The 27,367-nt window shown below is 40.6% G+C and overlaps 1 protein-coding gene and 1 long non-coding RNA gene across 2 annotated transcripts in view; one reads left to right on the top strand and one right to left on the bottom strand.

Moving 5' to 3' along the window:
• The window catches only part of SEMA5A (semaphorin 5A), a 429,765-nt gene extending 422,295 nt beyond the window's left edge, over window positions 1-7,470 (top strand). Inside the window, exons 20-21 of the mRNA XM_019541437.1 lie at window positions 3,554-3,765; window positions 5,838-7,470. Of these exons, the coding sequence (XP_019396982.1) occupies window positions 3,554-3,765; window positions 5,838-5,957 (332 nt within the window). The 3' untranslated portion in view covers window positions 5,958-7,470. The remainder of the gene's footprint in view (window positions 1-3,553; window positions 3,766-5,837) is intronic.
• Window positions 1,397-13,359, bottom strand: LOC109314329. Its single transcript, XR_002102267.1, has 4 exons — window positions 7,874-13,359; window positions 5,402-5,411; window positions 3,297-3,298; window positions 1,397-1,407 (listed from the first exon to the last, which is right to left on the bottom strand). It is a non-coding gene; the product is annotated as an uncharacterized LOC109314329 (long non-coding RNA).
• Between the last annotated feature and the right edge of the window lie 14,008 nt (window positions 13,360-27,367).

Here is a 27,367-nt window from a genome sequence, read left to right as displayed (position 1 = left end):
TGAGTACAATAGGTTGTATTCTAGGATTTACTCTGCACAGATTATGTTCTGGCTTTCTCTTTTCCTCCCATGATTTAGAAATGTTTTTACCAACTGTCAGATTTGGGGGAATCTTGACATACATTTATAGGTCTAACATACCTTGATAGCCAGGTTACTTGCCTTAATCCACATTTTGGGCAAATGAGCACTGATTTAGGTACCTACCAAAACCAGGACCTACATCCAATACCCCTTTCCATGATTCAGTAACATACATCCAGTGCCCAGTTTTCAGCTTAGACACTAAAATCCCTCATTTGGACACCACTAGTCAGATTCTGTTCTACCTATTAGTAGGAACTTTCTGAAATAGCGATTTGGTGGATTACACGGAAATCGCAAAATCAGGTGATCTCTGCAAAATCCATGAGGAATAAAAAACAAAAAAGACAAAAAAAAAACCTTCCTAAAAATAAAATGCTGGCTCCCAGTGATAGAGCCTGGCATGAAGGGGGCTGCTGGCATGAAGGTGATCAGGCAAGATTGCTGCTGCCTCTGCCCCTCACCACTGATTGTCTGAGAGGGCTGCCTGTCATACGGCTCTGCCCCTCTCCACCAATTAGCAGCGAGGGGTGAGGCCACATGATGGACAGCCTTCTCAGTAAACCAGCGGCGAGGGCCAGGACCATATCACAGACAGTCCTCTCCACCAATCAGTGGGGGGGGGAGGGCCATGCCCCCTCTGGCCAATCAGAGACATGGGTGCAGGCCACCACAGTAAGCCTGCAAAAATGGTGGCCTGCCTGGCAATCTGCCCTCGAAATTGGCTGGCCGCCTCCTTGAGTTGGGTAGACCCCCTAGGTATTAGGCATGTAATTAGACTTAGGCACCTAACAGTGATTCAGTTCATTCCTGTTTAAGCCCCTGAAAATCTGTTAATACAAGATGTGGGTGAGCCGTCCTCCTCCTCACTGTCTTTTTGTGACTCAGTGTCAAGGTTTAGATAATGGGATATTAGAAAAGTAGATGCATTCAAGGGTTTGGGGGACATATGCAGAATGGAATAGAGCTGCACATACTAGGTGCCTAAATCCACAGAGGTTCCCAATAGGTAAAATAGAAGCTGTCCCTAAATCACCCAGGTGCCAGTATAGGCAAGCGATAAACCCTTAGGTTTCAGAGTTCTGATCTTTGGGCAGAACACTATTACTGTCTATATGCCCACATGCAGGGCTGGCGCACCCTACCCCGTGGAGCCTGTGACCACAGGGGGCCCTGCAGCCAAGGGGCCCCCTGTGGCCATGAACACTGCAAATCAGTGCTGTAGCGGGGCGGGGGGAGGGCAGTTGCTACAATTCCACATTGCCACTGCTGCTTTCATGTCTTGCAGCTCGCCACCCCACCCCCCACCCCTGCTGATGCTGCCTTCTTCAGCTGCTCTCAAGCCAATTTCCTCCCCACCACCCTGCCACTGCCACTGCAGGCTTCTTCTCATCAGGAGGCCGCAAAACTATATCTTGAAGGAGGCCCTCAAAAATTGTGGACAGACCCTGCTCACATGAAACTTACTTTGCCACTTAGTTTGCAATTCTGTTACTTGCTAGTGTACATATATAGGCACCCATGTAGTTTTACTGATCACATATACTAGTCTGTGATGGTATATGGCTGTCAGAGCCTAAGTCTGCAAGGAAAGGACCCTCTCATATTTCAACCAAACAGCCTGCTGGTTAGGGCACTCACTTGGGAAGTGGAAGACTGAGGTTTTAGGCTTCTCTTATTCAGAATAAATTTGAATCATCTTCATCTCTTCAGCTTCAACTTCCCAGGATAGTGTTCTAACTACTGGGACACTGCCTTATCCAGTGCCCTCTCTGGCACTTCTTTTGTAACTGAGCCACTGCACCTTGTATTTAATAACCATTGGATAAAATGGATGGAGAAGTTTTTGCACCAATGGGAGCAAGGATCCAGGCTAAAATCCAGAATCTAATCCCATTTTAGTGTGCTACACATCCTCTAGTTTGCCTTTTTTTTCCTGGTTCCACATCCCTATCTTGGCTAGCCAAGAGGCCAGCTTCAGGAAAAGGGCAGAAGAAAGGAAGGGATAGTGTTTTTAATTTGTGAAGCAATGGTTAGAGTGATGTTCTAGGAAATCCTGTCAGAGTGATGGGATTTAAGGCTAGAATCAGGATTTTCTGCTTTCTGTATGAGCACCCTAACTACTCAGTTGTTGGATTCAAAACACGGCAGTGTCCTCCCTCGTTCCTCCAGTGCCTAACACCTGCTGGTCCTGGGTCTCTGTAGTGTAGAATTTCCTGGCTTACACCTGCCCAGCATATGTGTGTACATAGCTGTCTGGCCAGTGTGTAGCCAACTGCACATGCTCAGGATCCATGTGGATGCTGACACAACCACAATGCATGGGTAATAGAATTGTATTGTGCATAAAAAAATTACCACTTGGGCAACTGAAAAGTTGCCATTTGGGCATGTAAAATGTAATATGAAATTGAATTCTGTCCTTTGTTGAGATCCCTTTTTTTACCACACCAACATAGCTACATCTTTGCGAACATAGTGTAAAACAATGCAATTGAGTTTCCTCTGAGTACCATGTTCTGGTATGAGCCTATTATATCCCATCTCCCAAAATTTTAGCTCCCTCCTAGATTTTGAAATGACAGCCAGGCAGCCAGCTTGCTCCCCAGTTTTATATCTCAGATAAGAAAGTACCTATCACAAGAGCTCACCATACCTTTTAGGAGCTAAACAAGAGGAAAGGTCCCTGCTCTTAGTGCTGCAGTACATGCTTTATGTTTAGCTTTCAGGCTGAGATGCTCCATAGTAAATGTAAGTTTGAGAAATCCTTGTTTTCCTTATAGTGCTAATCCCTTGCCCTATCCCTTTAAAAATTAGGCAGGTCATGAAAATTAATAGCTTTGCTAGAGAGTGAAGAGAAGCAAGAGGATGGAAAGACCAACAGGCCATTCATTGCTTCCTGGGAGAAGCACCAAGTAAAGAAAGTGCCCAGGGTTTGCTTGTAATGGATATGAGTGGTTACACCCCATCCCCCACACCTCATTTTTAAATATAACAGAGTTATAGAAACAACTTATAATTTAATGTAATAAAAATAAGCTAGTATAGATAATATGTCATCTTTAAAATATTACATGAAAGGTCACATCATTTATGTATTTAATACAAATCAGATGCTTTGTAGTACAATTTACAGAACTAAATTCAGGTGATATTTTCAAGGCTCTTAGCTAAATGCAATTTAATTCATTCCCTTAGGTTCCTTTGGGAACGTCTCAGTCTTAACACCTCTAGAGAGGAGTGACAATTTAAGATTCTGAAAGCCTCTCTAGAGACAGGAGATGCATTTGGCATTACAAGGAAAAGTCTTCTGAGTCATGATATTTTTTAAGAAGTACATGATCATTCCCTGAGATACTCTGTTCTCTTCTAGACCAAGTCACCTGTTTTCTTTTCTCTTTTTAAAGTTTGTAAGCTTTTATTGGGGCTGCTTTAAAGCTAATACTGTCTTATGAAATCCACCTTGCAGAATTCAACATGTTCCATATGATTGCAGTGGGGCTGAGTAGCTCTATACTCGGTTGTCTTCTTACGCTCCTCGTTTACACATATTGCCAGCGATATCAGCAACAATCCCATGATGCAACTGTCATCCATCCAGTATCACCAGCTCCTCTTAATACCAGCATCACTAACCATATCAATAAGCTGGACAAGTATGATTCTGTAGAAGCCATCAAGGTGAGAAAAAGGGAGAGGTCACTGTAATGTGTAACTGTATGATTGCATAAAGTGGAATTCTGCTTGTTAGTTTTTCATGGTGGAAGTTGGAGTCAACATCAGAAAATTAATAATGTTAAAAATAGCAGAAGTTTGAATTAAAAAAAAAAGATTCAGTTGTAAGTATCAAAATGATAAAGCCTTTACCATACCCACCTGTATTGCACAGAATATAAACCATTATGATTTGGCTGGTATGCCTACATAGTATTAACTGTTCCTGGAAGAAATTAGATCATTGCTTAGTTTTTGGTTTAAAATTGTCTTCCCCAATCTGCTATCTTGAAGGCAAATCCAGACCTTGACAATTGTAGCAAAATGTTGCAGAGATTTTTCTGTAGTTCCAATGACAGCAAGCCAAAGGTCCTGTTCCCCTTCCCCTTCTATGCCTTCATATGTATGATTTAGGTGGTGAACACAACAGGTCAAATTCTCACCTGGCATAGCACTATGTGAGATGAGCCAGGCAGACTAATGCCGGCTAAGAGCCAGCTAAGAGTCTGGCATGATGAGTATACTGCATGGCCATACGTTCCACTGTATTATTCATGTTTATGATCTTTTAGAGCACCTGCCCCTTTCAGATCTCTTAAAGTATGTGGGATTGGACAGTCTGAAGGTATGTAGTTCAGTACCAGATGTTGCAGAAATTTCTATAACCTGGGTCTAGAGCCCTGATTAGTGACTTTTCTTTTTCATATTATTTCTTTAAAAAAGAGAGGGTTTAAAATGTAAAGAGAATATCATTTTCTGTGATCAAAGTGAGTTAGATACTTTTGAAATTCCCATTAGACAATTATCTTCATCGTTAAGCATTGAAAAATAGCTTTGAAAATCTGACCCTCACGTCCAATGCAATTTGGTTATGTCAGCCCCTAAGCAAGATTTAAATGCAGTTTAGGTGTCAGTGTTACAGAGAGTGGTCTAAAAGTAATTTCTGTTGTTTAATGACTATTTAATATAAAAAGCATAAACAGAACTGCCTACCCTTAAAACTGTCACTAGTTGTTCTGGATTGCAGAATAACTGAGCTACTTATTTTGGAGACTGAGTCAGGAGTTTAGAAGACTGACAAAGGCAGAATTTTAGAAATGAACCACTGGTCACCTTCAGGATTTCTGGATTGCTCTTCAGAAATGTCAGTTTCTTTCTATTGAAATGCTTGATTCCTAGACAACCATACCTGGTCAGATTAGATTGTCCTTCTGAGCCAGGGACCCTACGTTTTCACCATTCCATTGCCTAAGTATAGGACTCTATGGTCCAGATTTTTTGCCACACGTTGGAAGTCTACGTGGACCTAGGTGCCTAAGTGTGATTCTGTTTCACACTTCTCAAATCTGTGAAAAACTGTTAATGCAAAAAACTGGGGGTTCCTCTTCCTCCTCACTGTTTTTTTGTAACTTAGACTCAAAGTCAGATTATGGTGCATTACCAAAGCAGATGCATTACTGCATTTTCAGGACTTGAATATGGGGAAATAGGATCACACTTAAGCATGTAAGTCCACTTAGAGACCCACTAGGTAAAACAGAATCAGGCCTGGGCACTAACCAAACAGGATCTGGCCCTTACTGCTTAAATCACTTCTGAAAACCAGGCTTAGGCTCTTAAACCACTTAGATACTTTTGAAATTTTGACTATAAAAAATCAAGAAGTGCATAAGGAGTAAAGCAAAAAAAAATTTAAGTCAATAAAGCTATATAGAGCCATTTTGACAATGACAATATTTCAGGAAAGAATGAATATTATAAAAAGCAACTGGTAGTTTTCAGGTATTCTTAAATATATATATATATAGGTATGTAAGTATCTATGTATGTATTGCATTGCTGGTGTACAGCAGAATCTAGCTACTGAGTGAAGGACTTGGACATAGATGAATACATAATGCAAGTGTTCATAGTAAATGTGCCCCTAGACTATATTTTTGTCTAAAACTATGACTCTTGTGGTTTGCCCCCCAAAATCACTTTAAATAATGCTTACTGACTCCCCTCCCCTCCCTCCCATTTTCTTATTCTTTTTCCAGGCATTTAACAAAAACAACCTGATCCTGGAGGAGAGAAACAAATACTTCAATCCTCATCTAACTGCAAAGACCTATTCTAATGCCTATTTTACAGATCTCAATAATTATGATGAGTACTAATGGGCTTGTGTATTTTTTTGGCCTCTTGTAACTCCCCAGTTCCCCAAGGCCTGTGCTACATGACCGCCCATGTGTTTGAGGCTTCAGAGATGAAATTTGGAGACATTTCAAGCACACTCCAAGCCATCAGTGTCCCATTGCTGCCAAAAACCGTAAAACACCTGTATGTGACATGATGTTCCCTATTGCAGAAAGTAAAAGTTTGGCCGACAATATCAAGTGTCAAGATAACACCTGGGCTTTGCTGAACAAACCATGAGGAGTATGTCACTTTGTTCAAGTTTTTTAATGTTGGGTCAGATGTTGCTAACATGTTTCTAACTATTTTATTGAGCTCTCAAAAAGTTATAACCCCTCTAAAGAGTGTGCCAGGAATATGACTTCCATTTCCTTTTGGACATTGCCACCTTCTTTTCAGAAGAATTGAGGAAAAAGCTCTGCTCCTAGCAGTGGGCCCCTCTAAGGGATCTTGGTGACATCATACTGCCAACAAATGTACAGAACATTGATTTAAGTGACAAGGAGAAATTTGATATTCTGTAGGTACTCCAAGCAGTCTACAGTTTGTCTGCTTTGACTGCAAAGCATTGTCTAAAGTTCTTGGAGTCTATTGAGCTATCTGGACCTTGAAGAAAACAGAATATATACCAAGGGCTTCTTGTGACAAAAGGGAAATCTGCAGAGTAGGTGGTTCCAAGTTGTAAAAAAGTTCAGGTGACAAAAAAGCCTTCATCTTGTTTGTTTTATTTTGTTGGGAGGCTGCGGGGAGGAAGACAGGTGGGGAGGGCACATTTGAGCGTTTTCTGCATGTCGTTAGTAAACTAGCGTTCTTGTAGCATTATGGACTTGCATGACCCATGGCATTCCAAAGACTTCCTCTCTGCGGTGTGCGCATACAGAATACACTTGTCTGGTCCCTTGTAGTGTTCAACGTCATACCAGTCGCTGAAAGAAATACCATACCTTGATTTTTTTCACCATGCTTTGTCCCTGGCACTCTTGCAAACATATGAATACTGTAAAATTGCTTTTCTTTTTACACCTGTCTAACAAAAAAAAATCATGGAGTGCGAATGTGTTATGAAAAACATTGTTCCCATCTTATTGATGTGTCTGATCCAGGCTAATCAACCTCTCCAGGAGCATTAATAATGTTGTTTAAAGTGAGCTTCCCGTGAGGATTTATTGATGTAAATATTTAAAGTACCAGCTGAGTTTTAAGATGTCATCTGTGATTTCTTGTGCAATGGCAGGCAAGGGAACAGAAGCGATCCTCAAATTGTTGTGCCATTTCTCTTTGTTTCCTCCTACCCCACCACACCTCTGATATCTTTATTTTTGGAACAACAATTTCAGCTGTACCACTGAAATGAAAATGAAAAGGGTTGTGTGCCCTTTCTTTGACCCAGAGGTCCAAAGACTGTTTATCATAAAAGATACATTTCAAAGCTTACTAGTTGTTATTCTCAAAGAGTTCAGAAAAGAAATTAAACAGTGAATGTTAAGGTTTAAATAGTTGCCTGTTTTTAAAGTATACAATATGCCAAGAGTATTTCAAGGCAGGGAAATGAAAAGTGGGGATGTTTCAATTTTGAAGACTTGTTCTTCAGGGCATGAGGTGGTTAGTTAGACACTTAGAGGAAACACCTGTAAATGCAAAATGTTAGAAATAAAGTCACTCAAAATTTTGCAAGATAAACTATTCAAAAATGCCAACAAATGTAGAATTGCATGTGAGGGTGTGCACAGCTATGGTGGCCTTGTTATTTATATGGCCAGGTTATGGACTGATGAGAAGACTACATTAATTCCACAAACCGTGCCTAGGCAGACAGGGTTCTTTGGGTAAATCCGATATCTTTTATTACACCAACTCAAATAGTTGGAAAATTTCTTCTTAGCAAGCTTTTGGGCACAAAAGCCCTTCATCAGGCTGAGGAAGTGTCTAAAACTTACACCCCTCAAACCATACCTATACATTGTAATTTGCTATATTTTTGAATGGGGACAGTTTTGAATACTATACTAAGCTTTCCACATCTGCTCTGCAGTAAAATGAGAAAATGCAAAGAAAATAGGCTTGGAGAAGCCTTCCAATGTGAGCACAACTGAAGGACCTTCTGGTACTTACCAAGGGAGAGTTCATTTTACATCTCGTGCATTATTTGTGTGCAGTATATTTATGCTACACTGTGCTCACAGCACACATTTACATTCACTGAAAATAATTAAGATGGGCTTCCTGGTTGTTTTTATTGGATTGTTCTCAGTATTCATTTTAACTGCCCACTAAAAAAAAAAAAAAGCCTCCACTCTGAAACAAGTTCACTTCAGAAAATATGGTGGCACTTGTCCTCTATTATTTACCATTGTTGTAGTAAACTTTTGATTTGGTTTCTTAAAAAAGAAATACTGCCTCCTATATTTATTTCCCTTCGGTAAAAGGAAATTGCCTTTGCAAAAAAATTCCGTGGAATGGATAGAGGGGTGGGGGAAACACTTTCCAAATGATAACTGTTGTGGCATTACAATCATTCTGCTCCTGCTGAGAAATAGACGTTTTCATTTAAATTATATAAAGAGGCTAAAACCTGTACTGCTATCACTGCCAAAATAAAAATACTAGAAGCCCCACTTTTCTTTCCTGATCCTCTACTAATAGCAGCATTAGTTTGGCTTCTGTATTTTAAATTTGCATTTTTAGTTACTAATGCCACACCTTAAAATATTTAAAATATTTATCTTTTTTATTTTAATCTTTTCATTAAAATGATCTGAAATGAGTTAGCATGTTCCTCTGCAATAGTTCTTGAGGAGCATATATCTATATATCAAACTGTTTTCCATTCCTTGTACATACAGATATATAAATAGATATATACTCTATTAGATAGGCAAAAGTAATATTATTGGGATAAATCACAGAACCTTACATTTAATTGTAATACCCATGTGCCTTTGACCACCTCTCCTACACTCTAACCCCTGTCTATCTCCCATGAGACTGTTTCAAACATTCCTAATCTCTGAGCAGCTATGAAGGAATGTCATTTTTCTTTAAAAGAAAAAGCAACCTTTTTTTGTCAGATGTGGAATTTATCTCTCCAAATGACCCCATCCTAAGTCCCAAGCCTGAGCAATATTCAGTCCTACAGCAAAAAAATAAAGAAAGAAATAAAGAAATTTAGGTCCAATATTTCATGTTCCTTCAAGGTAAGGAACAGATCTCTGTGTGTTTGTATGGGGAAGGGAATCCCAAGCTTTCTAGTGGGACTAGAACTGCAAGGTTTGTAGACACCAAATTAAAGGCAGGAACACTTTGGATGTAGAAACACTGTTTTAGGTAAGGTTAAAGGTATTTTAAATGTATTAACTACACTTATATTTTCTGCTTCTGTGTCCTACACGGTCATACACATGGAATAAATGGAGCCTGGCCTTCCAGGCAGGGAGTTGCAAAAAATAGTCCCAATCAGATTGGTTTGTATATTCTTCCAAGTATTTCTAAAACCATTCCCCTCCACAACACATACACACACATGCCTTCTGAACTAAGGGAAGTGTTGGCAGGAAGTGGATTCTGGTATTTGAAAGCACAGATGATAAAAAAAAAAACTAAAAAGCTGCACCATAGCCAGTTGCACGCAAGTTTCACATAAGCCAGTAGGCTTTGCTTGCATTGATATAAGGAGAACCTTCAACCCTTCCAACATTGTTCTGTTCTGAGTGCCTGCCCTCTCAAATTCATTGCAGCACCCTGATGCACACAATTCTGTCGCTGAGGCAGCAATCAGTTCCAGGCAATATATTCTATTACTTCTGTCCTGATAGCATTCATTTTTAAATACTGAAATTTTGCACTTAATGGAGTTTAAAACAAATTCTTTGGTGTCAACCAAAATGTCACTGGTTAAAACTGTTACTTTTATTTCTGGGTAGTTCTGACTAAAGGAAAGTCTTGACACTGGAGGGTAAGGGCTAATTTCTGTTACATCCTTGTGTGCCTAAGTGGCATGTGCATAGCCACATATCTGCATTTTTTGGCACTTATGCACAGTTTGGATTCCAAGTAGCTGTGCTTGCCCTACACTTCCGAATCAGGCATGCTCAGTGGGCTGCACAGGTGCTTAGGGGAGGACATCAGGTAAGTCCTGAAATTGCAGTTATAGAAAACCACAATTAGTAGGTGTCACATGGAGAAGATCTTTCCTTTTTTTTAGCATAGTAACCTAGTTGTTAGTGCACTAACTCATGGAGCAGGAGTCTAGGGTTTAAGTCTACCCCCAACCAGGAGATGAACCTTCATCAATGCTTCTCAGCAAAAGGCTCTACCCACCAGGCCATGGGCCGGGCATTGTCCAGAGCCCTTTCCAGCCCCTCTCTTGAAGCTGGCACACGGAGCATACATGAGGCCAAGAGTAAAACAGTCAGTGAAGAGAGATGATGGCTTAGTGCAATAGATGTTACTCTGAGAGGGCACCCTAGTGGGGCAGAAACAATTCCACTGTTGCTTATCCACTTTATTTAATAAATATTAAATGCAAGTTAAAGAAAAGCTATTGTAGGAGCTGAGGCCTGAACCCAGGACCTCCCTCCTCCATTTTACTTCAGGCATATACATGCAGACTTGAGCAATCTTACTGTGCTGCAGGTGGAAACAGAACTCAAACTGAACATAAGCATCAAAAACACTTACATGGCTATGTAAGTACTATTGACATCCATGTCAGTGAGAGAGGATTTGTCACTGAATAGTTCAAATTATAGCTGCGCAGGTCTAGACATTCTGGGCTTGATTTGGTATGGGATGCACAGGAGTGCATTACTCAGTGGCTCAGAAAATCCACTACTGTGATTGTGGATTTTATCTTGTATTTGGATTTGAATCTAAACACTTTTACACTCACCTAAGGTTTCTGTTGATGGAAGTTTTTTCAGCCATCTGCAGTGGCCTGCTGCTGCAGCAGTATGGTTCAGATAAAACTAATCAAAAAATGCCTGACTGGGATTAGGGTTTTCACAGTAGAGGAGGGAATAAAATGGGGTCAAAATGGCTTTGATTTTGTATGCTGTCAAATATGACTAATTAAAATCCTGGAAGGGTGTAGGGTATTGTGTACATTAAATGGAAGTAGTCATTAGCTTTATCAGAATCCCACAGTAACCTTTGAGAAATATCATGTCGGTGTTAAATCAAGAGCCACAAAGCACTTACATTAAAGAAAAAAAAAGTGCTCAGCACATCGGACCATATGGGCACTCAAAAGAGAAAAAAGGGAGCTTGAAGATGTAAAGGAAATTTTAATGAAAAGAAATATTAAAAAAAAACTCTCCTAATAATGTTAGAATGATGAAAGCCCCGATTCAGCAAAACGTGAACATGTTTATCTCTAAATACAAGAGTAGCTCTACTGAAATCAATGGAACTTAAGCCCACGCTTAGAGCTATTCATGTGCTTAGCTGCTTTGCTGGATCAGAGCCTAAAACTCCCATTCTGCAAACACTGAGCATTTTTCTTACTGTGTCAATGAACTAACTGAGGCCAATCACATATGTGGTAAAATGGGTACAGAACTGGGCCCCAACTGTACTACTTCTGCACGAGCCCATGGAAAGTAGCAGAAGAGGACTGCGCTGGTACCAAACATCAGAACTGAACTGAATGAAAATCATTTGCTTTCTGATCTGGGCTTTGATATCAGGGAACTGATATGTGTTCTTTGTGTGGGATATTTGAATTCATTTTTTCTTTGCTAAATAAAATGGGTTACAAAACAAGATGTTTGGCTTGGCTTGATTTAAAAGACACTTTCTCCCAGACCACAAAATGCTATAGGATAGATCCAGGAATATTTTTCATTTCAAACCAGTGTTCAGTTTGACTAGCCTTTCTAATAGATTTCTCCATCTAACCTAAACTTACCCTTAGGGACCATGTTGCCACATCACAAGCCTCTTGTTTCACAAATACATGAATGTGTCTTTCACGCTATTTGCTCATCTTGGCTGCAATTACAATTTCTTTTTGGTGCTCTTTTTTGTTTGTTTTTGGAGGTAAATCTGGCATGGTGCAAGATACTGGCTTCAGGAGAATGGGGAAACGGCATGCCTTGGGAATTTTAAAATTACAGTAGCTAGAACGGAAGGAGATGTAATGTAAGAACTAGCACAGCACCGGGAAGGAGATAGCATGAATGATCTAATAAGGTTTTTTCAGATCTGTCTTCTGTGCCTGGGGTGATGTCCTAAGGGAATGCATCCAGCTGACAGTTCTGATGTCAAAGAGTTTGCAGGTGAAAGATGGGACAGCTATTTGAACACCAAGCTCTCTTAGCAAAGGAAGTGGGAGTAAGTTGTAGGGCATTGTGAACTGATGACTTGGCTGACTCATTACTTAAATTGCACACAAATGTTAACCCTCTGCTTGAATGATTGTTCATAATTTGCAAAACCAGATGAGCCAAACCTTTTGCCCCTTAAGTAATCAGGTCTATCAGCTATTACAGCCAAGCACCTGGCAGGAGAGTCCATGTATTTCAGCAGATGCTTAGACAAAGAAATATCACTGTTTGGCAGCAGGGATAAAATTAACAGAATGGAGACCTTTTTCAAGAGCTGGATATGTGGATGGATATCAGCTTGTCTCAAAACTGGTCAGTATTTCTGGACAGATGTCATTTTTGCTTCCTCATAAGGCTCTTCAATTTCCTAATTTGATCTCTTCTGCACCTGACACCCTCTTGCTGCACCAGATCAGACACCTGTACTCTCCCTGGCTCTGAAGAGAAGTATACATGGCTCCCTTTAACTGAGAGTTTATTTGCATAAGAAAGCAGTTCAGACCTAATTAAAGGAGTGCATGCTTGCATGTTTAACAAATTTAACTAAGATGCTATAAAAGGCTGTATAGCTATTATTTTTCCCCCTTAGTTTAAACCAGGCATATTTTTTATTTAGTTTAGGTCATAGTGGTTTAAAGTAGACTAGATTTGTACTATTTTTAACTTGAAAACAAAGTGGCTATACAGAGGTTCTATCAGTTTAACCACACCATTTTAAAAATTATACAAAATTAGCCAATGCAACTTTCCCATATGGATGAGACTTCACTTCTAAGTGGTGCACAACGTTGATGTTTATTGACATATCCCATCCCAAGGGCTGAGAATACAGAATCACCTGCCCGTCATATTTGTTCCAGTATCTACCAACCATATTTAATAATTCTTACAGCAGAAAGTTTCATATAAAATTCTCCCTTGTCTTAGCTACAGCAATGGGCATAGACTAAAATTAAAATATTTATCAAATTTCAAAGCAAGGCATGTCAAAGGAACTCTAAGTTTTCATCTTTTAAATAAGGGGAAAAAAATGAAGACAGCTGGGCTGGAAAAGTAATTGGTTTCACACCTGTGTGCTGAAAAGTTTAAGCAACTTTGTGTTTAAGCAACACTGTTTAAGCAACATTATAATAGGTCATCATTGACTTTGAAAGGTTGTTTTTGATCGTAACTTACTGGGACTCGAGGGACATAAGTCTTAGAAATATTTTCAGAAATGAATATGGCTGGAAAAAAAATGCCACTGCTTGTTGTAATAATAGGGTAAGTGGTATCTGCAGAGAATCTTACTGGGATGGAGGTCACACCAACCACCCCCTAAATGCCAAATGCTCTTGAAAAACTGCTAACGCTTCAAGGGAAGGATCTTCATTTTTAAGAATAAGAACACTGCAGCGGCTAGAATGCAGGGTTTGGACTGTAGTGAGTTGATCCAAAGTAACCCCTTTGAAGACAGAGTTATTTTGGGTTAATTTAGCACTGATTGGAACTAAACGGAGATTGTGAATTCCACACTTTGTTCATTCTGTGCCACATCATTTGCCTTGTGAGGTTTTCAAAGCCTCGGTTTATCACTCGTTACTTCATTTCCCCGTCTGCAAGCAAACTTCTTAGGAGGGCCTTGAGGTGGCTATCATCTCTCATCCCTCTCAGGTTTTTGTGAGTCTTCATTCATGACCTCTTATAAAAACTGTGGAAACTGCTGCATAGAAGGTGTCATATTGCTGCCTAGTATAATTAAGCTAAGTACTTGTCCTAATAATAAGGATGAATCAAACTGCATTTCTGTGGAATGTGTGAAAACACCGCTTCACCTCTGAAAGGGAAGATTAAACCAGGGCCAGATACTCAGAGATCAGAAAAAAGGGGATCTGGAATGGCAGAGGGAGTAGATAGGTTCTTTTTTAATTTGTATTGGAAAGTTAGAAATGGAAAAGTTTGCTAGGCCCAGCCAAGACCTTGGCCAATGCAAGACTGGACCATCAAGTACATGTTACAGTTTTTAATCTGATCTAGTTATAAAAGTCCAAAGCAACTGAGCCTCTAGGACAGAAACTTATACTGAAGATGCAATACAGTTTGCTTCCAGCAACTTTTCCCTTATATTCAGCATATCTTTGTTTTTCCTTTTTCCATTTTGCCCATTACTCATAGTCATACCCCCTCTTGTGCTGCATGAAATAATTCCTTTCTACTTGAGGTGTTGCTCCCTTTAGATAGTCACAGGCTGTTAGCATATAATTAATCTTCTTGCAACCAGGCACACCTCTGACACTGTAGACAAATGTTACATCATTAAAATAAATAGCCTAACACATTTACAACTTCTTACTTTCCTTACAAACCCATCCTTCTACTTCCATAACCACTTTTGTTGTCTTTTCTTTTAACTCTCTCCAATCTGTTTTTTTTTTTTTCCTTCCTAGAAAAGTTGCATCCAGAAATGAATATCATATGTCAGGTATACAATGGCCCAAAACTGTTTAGAATCACACTTGTTGTTACTTTGCTCCATTGCGTGGTGTTTTGTGCCTGGATCTCAAACTTCACTGACCCTTCTCATAGCCATACAGCATTGCAAACTTTGAAGCCCACTATAACACCTATTTCAATAGGTTTCCCTTGCTCCAGCATATATTGGATTTGTTTTTCCCCCTCAAGTACTTTACTTTGCATTTTTTCACATCAAACTTGGCTTTTGTTGCTTTCTGCTCACCTTTTCAGTCTCTAGTTCATGTTCTATTGCTACATTGCTTGAATATTTTCATAATTCCTACCCGTTCAGTAGTGTTGGGAGTGACATTATAGCCACAATAGCACAATATGCAAGAAACAAGGATTTTGTGGTTGATATCTTTTATTGGACCAACTGCATGGTTGGAATAAAGTTAGACAAGCTTTTGAATGCAAGATATTCCTCAACAGGTTGCCTGAAGAAGAATGGCTTGTTTTCTAAAGGTTATCTAACTTTACCCCAGCCATGCCTATCCAGTTCGTGTCACTTGGCAGTTTTGTGAAATTTGCTTATTACTCCCACTTTCAGGTGTTGCAAGTCAATACAATTGGTTTTAGCATAGCGTCACAGTACACGCTATACAGTTCTCCCAAGTCAGGACTTTAAATGTTTGTCCTTTGGCATGCACATAGCATCTTCTCAGTCAGCAAAATAGGAATCCAGTCTATAAATAATTCCTTTTTGGAAGAGCAGTATCAAATGTTTGACTAAAATCCCCATAAATAACAAGAAAAGTGCTTCTAGTGTTGCAATTCAGCTTTGAAAAAGCCATTCATGTTTGGCACAATTTTTTCTTTAAAATCTCAAGCTGTGTGTGTTGTTGATGGTTCAGTTACTAGTTAGGGCCACAGTTCAGGGAAGTTCATAACCATATACCTAAAGTGAAATGTGTTTATATGCTTTCTTAATCAATGATTGGGTGACAAATCTGAGTTACCCCTGAGTGTTTGCAGTGCTGAGCAGCAGCAATTTGCACGGACGTAATTTGGAAAAATGTTCAGCCTCTTTGGTCCGAGGTCTACTAATATCAGCAGATGTTCAGTCTCTCTTGTGATTTGGCCCAAAATGTTTATCTTTTTCATAGTACTTGCTCCATTAATTTATAGGATGTCATTTAGTGGGACAGGATGAGAACTTTCAAGATTGCTCCTCCTCCTCTTTTCGGAAGTCTGTTGATGCGCTCCTTGTAATATATTTTTTAATAAAAACAATTGTCAGTGATGTGTTCTTTCACTAATTCACTTAAAATGTAATAATACGCACAATTTAGTTGTCCTCAGATGTTTCACGAATCCCTTTTCTATTCTGTACCCATCATTATTTTATGGGTTATTCTCTCCTTACTAATAGCTCAATTGTTTTCTATATTTTTCTTTTGAAACAGAGCTTAGCTTTTCATTTTGACTCTTCATTAATTTCATCCCAGTCCATACTAATGCAACTATTTTCTTTCTAATACTGCTTTTTCACCACTACACTTTTTTTTTTTAAAAAGTCCTTTCTGTTCCGTTCCCACCAACTAGCACTGGCCTATTTTTTACATCATATTGTTCTATTTTTTTTCCTCTGAATAGATTTATTGACCATGTACATTTGTACTTCCTCCTCTCTTCTGTTTCCATCATAATTGTCATTTTAAAAAAATAACCTTGGTATAAAGCAATCTCTTGTCAAACCTGACTGGGATTGTGTGGCCTACAACTGAAGAAAAAGTAAATTTGCCACTAAATATAAGACCTGAACTTAGTGGAAAAACTTTGACTCAGATCTGGACTCAGGCTGATGCAACAATCTCTTGCTTGTTTTCTCCTGCCCTGCTTGTGAGCGAGCAGTCTTCTCCTCCAAGGCCATGGCTTTCAGTTTGGAGAAAGGAAAAATTTACAGAATTGTAGGTGGTTGGGACCTCACCACTCATCTAGTCCAAACCCAGAGTACTAACCCATCTTTTAAGAGTGTAAGAGAGACATTGGCAAAGCCAAATCCTGTAGGTGAGATGAGAATTAATGTCGCCTTCTCTGCTCAGCAAGACTTCAAATAATAAAAATTTATGTTAGGAACCTATGACATGGCTTCTGAGATACAAATCTGTATGAGGGTCTGAAAACAGATTGAAAGATACCACAGAAATGTTGACCACAATCACTCCAAAGTGTAGTATATTTCAACTTGATCAAGCAAAGCAAATCTACAGATCAATTTCCATTTAAGTGGAAATGAAGACCAGTATTTTCAAAATGAAAAATCACATCTCTAAATGCATACAGGGGGCATTAAACATAAATTACTTGATGTTCAAGCTGGCTGTGCACACAATGCTCAGGAATGTAAGTGAGGAGTACATGTTCAGCACCTCTGAAAATCAAATGCGGAAGTACAGATTTAGGTTCCTGCTTTGTACAACCATGCTTGAGAACATTGGCTCAAGTTCACTTTTTAAAAATTACTTGTACCCTTTTATAGGGTCAGCATTTGATTTATTTCACCTGTACAATGGTTTTTGCAATAAGAAACAGATGTGGCTGGAGAATGCTTTTAAAAATAATTGCTTTCACATGTGTTCCACTCTGCTCAGGAGCAGAAAATGAAAAGAAGCTACAAAGCTCTTTATATTTCTTTTTTTAAATGCATTTCAAAGATCAGTGAGCCATCTGCCCTAGGCGAGGAATATAATTAGTATACATAGGACAATTAATAGGCTTTAAGAGATCAGGCTTTTTCTTATTGCTGAGAATGGAAATAAAAGGAATGTTCAAATTTGGCTTTGTGAATGGCAGGAAGTGAGATATATAATCTCCTCCCACAAACTAGAAAAATTAAGTTGAACCCATTTGTTTCAATGTTACACCTGATAAATGGGTACTAGGGCTAGATATAGATATTCAAAAAGCCTGAGGCAGAATTGATCTAAGTTATGCAGTTTTCTGTAAGCGGTGTAGTTTAGATCAGTAGCAAACAAAAGACACAGCCCCACTTTGGTGGGGCAGGTTCTGCCATTTCTTAGACCTGGTCATGCCATTTTTAAATCAGTCTGTGTGTGGAACATCTGTTCTGGTACGGGTATAGACCAGTTTCCAATCTTTTATATCTGTAGTGTCTGCACCTGGCCTGAGTGTCTGATCCAAGGTCTACTAATATCCATTGAAACCGTGCCATTATCTTCAATGGGTTTTAAATCAAGCATTAAAAAAGACCTATTTCCCCTTCACTGCCCCATCTTCACCCCTGCATCTGCTCTATATTTGGGAGTTGATCTGCTAGAGAAACAACATGTTGAGCATCATGTTACACAAATAGATTGCTGCAATCTTGTTCTGTATGCAGATGTCTACTTGGGTGTCCAGAGGCTACCTCCTTTTACCAGCTACCTGGGCTAATTCAGTGTCTCACCAGTATTTTGCAAGAATCTGTGGTGGCAGTGTTGTCAGTATGGTAAGTGAGGTGTATTTTTAGAAGCTGTATAGAAATTGTTTTCATCAAGTTGCTGGTATGTATTGTAGTGAAAATTTGCTTCTGTGACAGGAATCATTTCTGGCAGTGGGTGGGCAGATGGGGAGACAAAAAATAGGTGAAAATTATTTACCTCTATTTTCTGCATGGTTCATCTTATCACCACTTGTTTTATGCTTGCTAAACACTTCTGAAGAGAAGCAGCTCATCCTATGAGTGTAAGAAACAAAAAAAAGTTTCACATGGCACACTAAAAAGCTCTCTCAGATTGTTCTGATATAGATATAAATATATGTAGATATATATTACACACACACACAGATATACATACATACACACACATCTTTTTCTATCACATCACTCATTAGGAAGGATCTCAGACCAACACCTCAGATGTTGTAAATCAGTATCATCACTGGTGCCACTGGAGTCCTGCTGATTTACAATGGTTTGGGGCTACAACCTGTTTTTTTAGTGCATATATTAAAGCTCTCATGATCTGTAGAACCAGATACTCTTCCCACTGAGATCAAAAACATGACTGTCGTGGATGTCAGTGGGAGCAGGACTAAGCCTATGGTATGAAAATTCTCCCCATTCATTTGTCTTTTTATTTTATTTATTTATTGTATCCCATGTGAGCGACACCATGGAATACATCCCACATCACCTATTGTCTTGCTCCAGTCCCTGAAAATGTTAACACATCTACACTTGTAACGTGCCTTTACCTTTAAACTTTAGACCAAGCCAAAGAGCAGTGAGGAACAGCAGGATCCACCTGCTTTTGCTTCATTGTTTTTTCAGACTTGAGCAGAATAGAGTAGGATCACATGTAGGCACCTAAGTCCACTTAGACACCTAATAATAAGTGCAATAGAATCTGACTCTAAATGTCATCCACATACACCTTCCTGACATGAGGACAATTGCAACCTCAGATTTTTTTTTGACCTTTCTTCAAAAAAAAAAAATTATATATTTGTTTATCCATGATGTTGTTTGTTACGGGCACTTGAAAGATCACACGCTAAAAGAGAGCTGGCATATAACAACAACAAAAGTCAGTTTTCTGATGCAAGTTGATAATGTGAGTTGTGCAGATATTTGATGGTTAGCAAATTAGCAAGCAAGGGTGCTGACACTCTTTATCACTGGAGAAGTATATATTGATCAGTAAAGAGAAACAGCCAACAAGCCACTCAAGCAGTCAATAAAAATTGATTTTAATATCTTCCCGGTTTCCTTACCAAGGAAAACATAAAAAATGTCTGAAAGGACCAATTAGTGATCATTAAGAGACATATAGTCCAACTTACTGCAGGACTACCTGCCAGTTGCATATCTTACTCCATGCATTATAAGTCTTCAGTCCAAGACTAAAATGCATTGGAAAATCAATGAGCTAGGTATTATACCTGACTCAGAAAGTATTTTATTACACATAAAGGTCTAATTAGGGTCCAGTATTTTCCCCAGACTGTATCAGCTTGATTGTTTCATAATATACAGTATAAAATAGTATTATATATATTTTTATACTTACGTTTTATAAATAGTTTCTCATTTAATTGTATGTGGGCATTGAAAATAAATCCTTACACTTTAGGAGATATCCTAATAGTGATGGGGTGGGGGAGGTTGTGTGTGTATGTGTGCATATTCACTGATACTTTTTTGGAGGATTATTTGCCATTTCTGTTTCTAAAGACACAGAGACCAATTTATTTATTTTTCTATTTATTTATTTTTCTCAGATAAGCCTGTTGGCATTGAAAGCTCCTTATGTTTTATGTTGAAATGAGATTGCCCCCTTTACACATGCAGGTAAAGGCACCACAGGGATCTAATGCACAATCCACAGAAATGCACTTCCTGCCATGCCACACGTGAATGATTGTGGGATTACACATTAGATCCCATCACACCTTATTTATTGTTGGTGATGGGGGAGCCCAATCCCAGGCTTCCCTTACACCAGCAAGAAGTAGGTTTCCACATCTGGGAGTCCCCCCACTGCTGATGGGGCTCCCAGCCAAAGGGGCACCCCATGCATCCCCGTGGCTGGGAGACCACAGCCACTGCAATCCAGCCATGGGGCCCTAAGCATCCCCAGGGCTGGCAATCACAGCAGCACTTCACAGCCCCTACAAGGTCCCAGCAACCATAGCGCACTGCTGGGAGACAGCATCCGCAGCTACCAGATGCAGTCAGGACTTAGAAACCTGTCAGCTGTAGGGACATTTAGGGTACAGCCGGGCCCAAGACTGCCTTCAGTTGCAGAGACGCTCATCCCCAGCTACACCATAGTGGCTGGGAGATCACAGCAGCTGCAGTTTCCCAGCCACTGGGGACTGCCTACACACAGAGATTAAAGCTGAATAGAAACCAGCTACAAAGGTATTACATATTTTGGGGCAATAACTTTTTATAGTTGGTTGGACCTTTTCAAGGCACCATAATTCTTTTGCACATGTAGCCAGTCTACATTTACCATGCAATTAACTGGGTAATTGTGTAATAGAGATATCGTATAGAGGGGGCCTAAATGGTAGAGAACATGTTGACCAACAATTGGCACCTCTGAAGTAGGGTACATCCCATGAGGCCTACCAGCATATGTATAATGCAATAAGTCCTTCATGTAATGCACTCAAATCTGTCATTAGGAAATGGCCCATTGCCAAGAGTGTGACAGCTAATGTCCTCAGTTGAGCTACATGCAATGTCCAGGATTACTACCAACAGTGCACATTATCATCAAGATGGTTTCATCTGCTCAGAAGTCAACAGAACTGGCCCTCTGAGTAACTGTTTGTTAGAAAATGATAAACCAGTGGGGTCGTCCTCAGTCAACTGTATCAATACAATAATACAAATATTTTTAACTGAACAGAAAAATTAGTGGCTTACCTATTACAATCAGCTACAGGCTCTAACAAATTTCAAGATGTACTTCATCATAATGGTGTATCAGCCTTTTTCTGCTATCCTTGCTCCCTTCCAGAAAAAAATGAACAAATGGAATCAGCAAGCTGGAAAACATTTTCTTATTTCATAATTAAACTTTTCTCCTGTTCATGTACCTCCAAGCTGTAAAAAAACACTTTAAAAAAGTGTTTAAAATGCCTCTTAGCAAGTATTAAAATAAAATAAGTTCTGGTGCAGTGTTACCTGCTATCTCATTTCCTTTAAACAAAAACAATAAAAACAGTGATGTTTTTCTTTAAGCAACTGTTTCTGAAACAAGTTTCTTTCAATTTTAGCTGTTTTGCTCAAACCTAAATTCCCTGTAAATCACAGAAATGTATTTAAATACAGTTAATCTGCAACTGCAATAATTCTCCACTGGGAGCAAAACAGAGTTTAAAGTAATTCTTAAGGCAGCAGGTTTTTTTGTGTACCATTTTCTTTGGCTCAAGCTCTGTGTTTTGCAATGCAGTATATGTACAACAGATGTGAAGTTATTTTGCATATGATTATGAGCAATGGGGTGGGAGTAAGACTGAGGTTGCTTGCTTAATATTAGGCCATCAAGCAGCTAATACAATGTGATGCATTGTTTTTTCCTGTGTAATGCCCCATCAGTGCTGGAGATGGTGCGGTGGGGAAGTGTCCTGTACCCTTTCATTGCTGGGGGCCTGAAAAAAATCCTTGACCTAGATCCAGATTATTTGTGACTCAAGTCACAAACCTAGCATGCATTGTCATGGGGGCAGGCTCGGCTCAAGAAATATCCAGGGAAGGAGTTTCCTTTATTTTAACTGATGCAGTACAGAACCACAATTTTCCATTAAAAGCTAATATGGATAATACGTTTGAGACCAAGATATGCTGTCAGCCTCATGCCACTCCAGGGATGTAAAACCATCATAATTTCACTTGATTACTTAAGTGGGGTTTCCCATGGCTTTGCATTGCTGCTATAATATGAGGCCACTGGGCACACAGCTGAACATGATGCTGAACATAATTTGACTTTTCTGTGTTTAGTTAGTTGCACACACTGGGCATATCTCCACAAGTGGGAACGTGGGTTTCCCTGAGGACAAGTAACAGTGGCACACTTTGTGGGGTAGGGGAGGCTGGGGCTGGGGAGTAGCCTTACCTGGGATCCTGAGTGCCTCCAGGAGCTGCAGCCATGGTGCTCCTTCAGCATAGCTCCAGCCGGACAGGCTCTGGTTTTGGGCAGCCTGCACTGCCACCATGTGTGCCGCTCCACTTTTTTTTGGTATAGGGTTCTTTTGACCCCAGGATGTCCCAGGGTGAAACCTGCACCCCTTCCCCGACTCCCCCCGCAAAGTAGCAGCACGGGGAATTTGTAGTGCTGCAGATGGGTCTGCAGTGCCACATACCAGACGTCTGTGTTCACCTGGATGTGCCCACTGGGCACTAGGGCTGTGCAAAGCTTCTGTAGCTGATTCAATTCGGAGGAGATTCAGTCAGATTTGGGGACTGAATCTCCGAATCCGAATCAAATCAGGAGACCGAGTAAAATTTCCAAATCGATTTGAAGCATCCGAATCAATTTGGAAAAGGATTTGTCTTATTTGGAGATTCAGCTGTAGACTAAATAGGCAGCTGACAGCTGTCTTTAGATGGTAAGTCTGTTGGAGTTGGGGGAGGGGGAGGAAGGGATTGGGGCTGGAACAAGCTGCCTAGCCAGGGCAGGGAGCACATTACTTGGGAAGGCTCAATTCCCCAGCCCCCAGTTTGATTCCCCAGCCCCCGGTTCGATTTGCTTGGGAGCTGAGATGGGTCCACGTGTCAGCCAGAGCCTGGCAGTGCTTAGCCCCAGCAGCTCCCAGCTTCCAGACAGTGTGCAGCTCCCTGCTGAGCCTGAATTGAATCACTGTCCTCCAGATGGGTAAATCTGAATTAGAATCAAATACTTTCCTATTCACACAGGCCTACTGGGCACATCCCCACAAGCACAAGTGTTCATTTCCTGAGGGACATATAGCAGCAGCACATATTTGTGCCACTGCTAGTTGTCCCCAGGCATGCACCTGCTCACGTGCTCTGGTGAACAGCAAATTGCCTTGGGTGGGGTAGAGAAGGCTGGGGCCAGCACCTGGGCTGGCCCCACTAGCCTCCTGGGAGCCTCCTGGGGCAGCAGGTGCAGCAATCCGGCTGCTTGGAGCCTGGCCAACAGCCAGGCATGGCTCTGGCCTGCCAGGCTCCTGTTTCTGGAGGCCTGTGTTGCTGTCATGTACACCATGCTGCTATTTTGGAGGGCCTCTTTTTAGATGCCAGGATTTCCCAGTACCTAATTTTTCCATCGCTCTGAATATTTGCAATGCTGCAAACAGATTAATGTGTGTTGCTTGCATTTTGCAGTGGTGCAGGCTTTGAGGTGCTGCAAACTTCACATTTCTGCTTGTGGGGATGCAGCCACTAGATGCATCTACACATGCAATTAGCACAGAGTAATAAACTCTGGCGTAGTTCATGCCAGAGTCAGTGGCTCTCAGGTGCCGCATATATACATGCACCTGGGACTGCAGCAGTTAAAGCTGGGGCAGAGCATCCCTGGGGGGCAGCAGGCTTGGTGGGGTGGGGGGAGTCAGCCCTGGGCTCCAAGTTGGGGTGTTGGGTGTCATTGGGAATGGCTGGGGTACAAGGGTGCTACAGTATGGGGCTAGCCAGCAAGCAGCTCCCCACACTGTAGCACCCTTGTGCCCCAGCCAGCCCCAGTCACTATCTATACATGCACTGAGGCAGCATAAATTACTCTGCCATAAGATAATCCTTGTCCCAGACAACACTATCCTATGATGGAGTTAATTTACTGTGCCCTAATATGGGTTCACATATAGACAGTGATGCTTTACTATGGAGCTAATTAGTCAACTCCCAAGTAAAGCACATGTTTGTCTAGTGTCTGTATCGCAGCAATACACACAGAGACCCCAGTTAGCACTGGGGAAACTCCTTCTGGTGCTCAGAGCCATGCAGTTTGCAGGCCCATAATAAGAAACAGCCCTTACTCAAAAAGGCTTTCAATCAGAATAGACCAGATTGGTAAAGGATGGGGGGAAAAGGAAACATTCCCTTTTCTTTACTGATGCAGAACAGAGGCACAGATTAAGGGTCACATTTATAAAGGCATTTAGGAGTTTAGCACCTATAAGTCCAAATATTCAGCACCTTAAGGTACAGGCGTACCCTTAGTGCTGGGCCTAATCCCCTTTGCTGCCAGAAGTGCTTGCTTTCAACTATGCTTTGCTCATGCTGTTGTGCTCACATGTGCCAAACTTGGAAAATGAGGCAGTGAAGTTACTCCTGAGCTATCCCAATGGCAGCTTTCCAGCATGCTAGAGACGCAGGCCTTGAGAGCAGTTGTGGGGGAGGCCCCTGGAACAATTATACTGATGCATTCCTGGGGTTGGTACACAAACACAGGAGCTGGTATAAATTTGACAGTAGGCAGCCCAAGCAGTACTAGGGATGCAGGGTGGACACACCCTTAGGTGACCTGCCTAAGTGGCAAAGCCAGGTGCTGTGCCTGATCTCTTGAATGCCAGTTTTTGCTATACCCAAAACACCATTCTTCCTCCCACATGCAGTGCCAGCTGTCTTCTTCATAGTTTTAGGTATAAATAAGTTTCTATTATTAAATTGATGTTGGCCCTACCATCATAGTCTCTGATGAACACTCCAATATATATTAATTCTGCATGTGTGTGGTTGGATGCTTGAGGAAATATTTCTGTAGCATTCGAGGCAACTTGATCAAGCCACTTCTAAAGTCTAAAAGCTTTAGACTGTTTTAGTGCAATACCCCCTTTGAAGCGTCTTCTTACTATTTCTTTTTAGTTGTTGTTATGTCATATCTCAAAGAGCTGGGCCAAGAAACATACATCTCATTCAAGGATTCTCAATGTGATCTTTTGCAGGAATCTACTTCAGTACGATCTACGTCAGCAGCAGGAAGTGAGAGCATTCTGGAAAATATCTAAATGCTCCATCAGTACTTGATGACCTTTATAAACTTACTCGCAAGACTGTCAGTCTATATATCCTGGTGGAAATTTGAACATTTCCCCCTAAATTAAGCTCAGTTGTAGAGTATTCATAGGTATAGTCCCAACGTAAAGAACTCTCCCTGACCTGTTCTGTACATTAGGTTAGTCCTTTAAGGAACTATTTTTCCCATGCCTGTCATCCATTATACACATTACTCTACACTTATATTGATTTTATAAGACAGCTTGCAGAACTGGGGACTAACTTGGTATGAGGGTGGCACAACAAGGCCCTTAAAGCATCAAGGTGTGTTGAAAAGCAATTGTGGAAAAAATAGCATTATCTCACTCAACATTCTCTCATGTCTGCTGCTTTCAGTGACAAAAAGAAATGTCTGTTGCTCTTTACCCTGATAGCACCACAAAACCAAGCAGCTTAGTGAACTGAAGGGTTTTGTTTATTATAGTCATGCACTGTCAACAGAATTGTCTACTTTTTGATAGAGCTGTCAAGTATCCATGGCACCAGGATATAATGATGATGATGGTGATGATGATGAAATATTTTCCATTCCAACAGCAGCTCAGAAGGATATTAAATAGCAAGTAATATAGATGAACAGTTTTTTAAAGCAGCAGGTCCAGATTATTTGTATCCAAGGGTTTTAAAAGAGTTGATTGAGAAGCTTTCTGGCCCAATAATGCTGATTTTGGTTTTGGAACACTGGGGATCTTCTAGAGATTGGAAGAAAGCTAAGGATGAGCCACTAGTGAAAGAAAAGGCCAATTCAGGTAACCATTGGCTTTTCAGGTTGACATGAATTCCAGGCAAACCATCAGTAAAGATAGTTTTCAGTCTGGCAAGATGAGTGTCATGTGTATTCTCCTTGGAGTGGATGGAGTGGGGTATCAAGGCCTGACTGTAAATCACAGTTTTTTGGTGTGCTTGGAATGACTATTAGTTTTGTGGGCGTAAGTGTGGTGGACAATGGGTTCTCTATATTTAGCAGTTTGTAGGGTACCCTCCCAGACTTATATCATGGTATCTAGCAAGTTGATGTTAATGTAGGAGTATGCTAGAGAAAATTTGATTGAAGGGTGGTAATTGTTAAACCTGTGGGAGAAGTCAATAAGTGAGTCCAGGTATTCAATCCAGAGGATGAACATGTCATCTATGTAGCACAAGTATAGTACAAGTTTGGTGGTGCAATTTTCTAAAACCTCTTCTACGTGGCTCATTGAGGGACCATCTTTGTGCCCCTAGCTGTACCCAGGGTTTAGAGGAAACATTGGTTCTTGAAAGTGAAGTTGTGGTGGGGGAGGCTAAAATAGATGATTTTTGCAATATGTTGTGGTTTCAGTTCTGAGTGTCCTGTAGGTATTTCAGGCAGGCAGTTCTGCCTTCATGGTGTGGGATATTAGTGTACAGACTAATGACATACATGGTTGCAAATATGGCAAACCAGGGGGTGGTTGATTGATTCCAAATAAACAGGTTTATTGGAACTTGTTACCTATATCTGTCGTTAGAAGCAGGTTAAAGCAGATCCTGTAAATGTCTGAGATGCAAGTGGTTGAGTAGCCACTGGCATCACTGTGTTTTATTGTATAAGCTAAGCTAAAGGCAAAAGGTTTGCACTTAGTTCTGAAGTATGTGCTCTCATATCTTTCACAATAAAGTCCATAGCCTAAGCCCCATTCAGTTAAAAGCTATTCCTCCAGTGCTCGTGACTGAGTCACCTCTTATTGGAAGCAGGTTTTCTCTTCAGAAAATGCAGCTGTCTGGAGATTATGACTGTGGAAGGAGAGACAACTTCAAACTTGATTCTGTATTCAGTGTGGAGTCATTGCGGAGAGAGGAGAATCAATGGGATGTTTGCAGTTGCACTTTGTACAAGCTGGAACTTTTCAGGGCATATTTATTTTAGGTTCAATAGCTTGCTCTAACTGTGCCTGGAGATCACTATGGCTATAGGTGAGGTTACAATCAACCAAACAGCTGCCAAGGGAAGTAGGTGTTTCTTGCTCCCATAGGGTACCTGTTGACATGCTGAGGACCTACTCTGACGTACTGTAATTATTGCATATTGGAACAGACTAGATTAATCGAGTTTGCTGGAGTGTGCTAGTTAGGATGC

Source organism: Crocodylus porosus, unplaced genomic scaffold (assembly GCF_001723895.1).
Source record: "Crocodylus porosus isolate Cpor-Errol unplaced genomic scaffold, CroPor_comp1, whole genome shotgun sequence".
Taxonomy (NCBI): Eukaryota; Metazoa; Chordata; order Crocodylia; family Crocodylidae; genus Crocodylus; species Crocodylus porosus.
The sequence above is the reverse complement of the archived record's forward strand: the minus strand, read 5'-3'. Positions and strand labels throughout refer to the sequence as shown.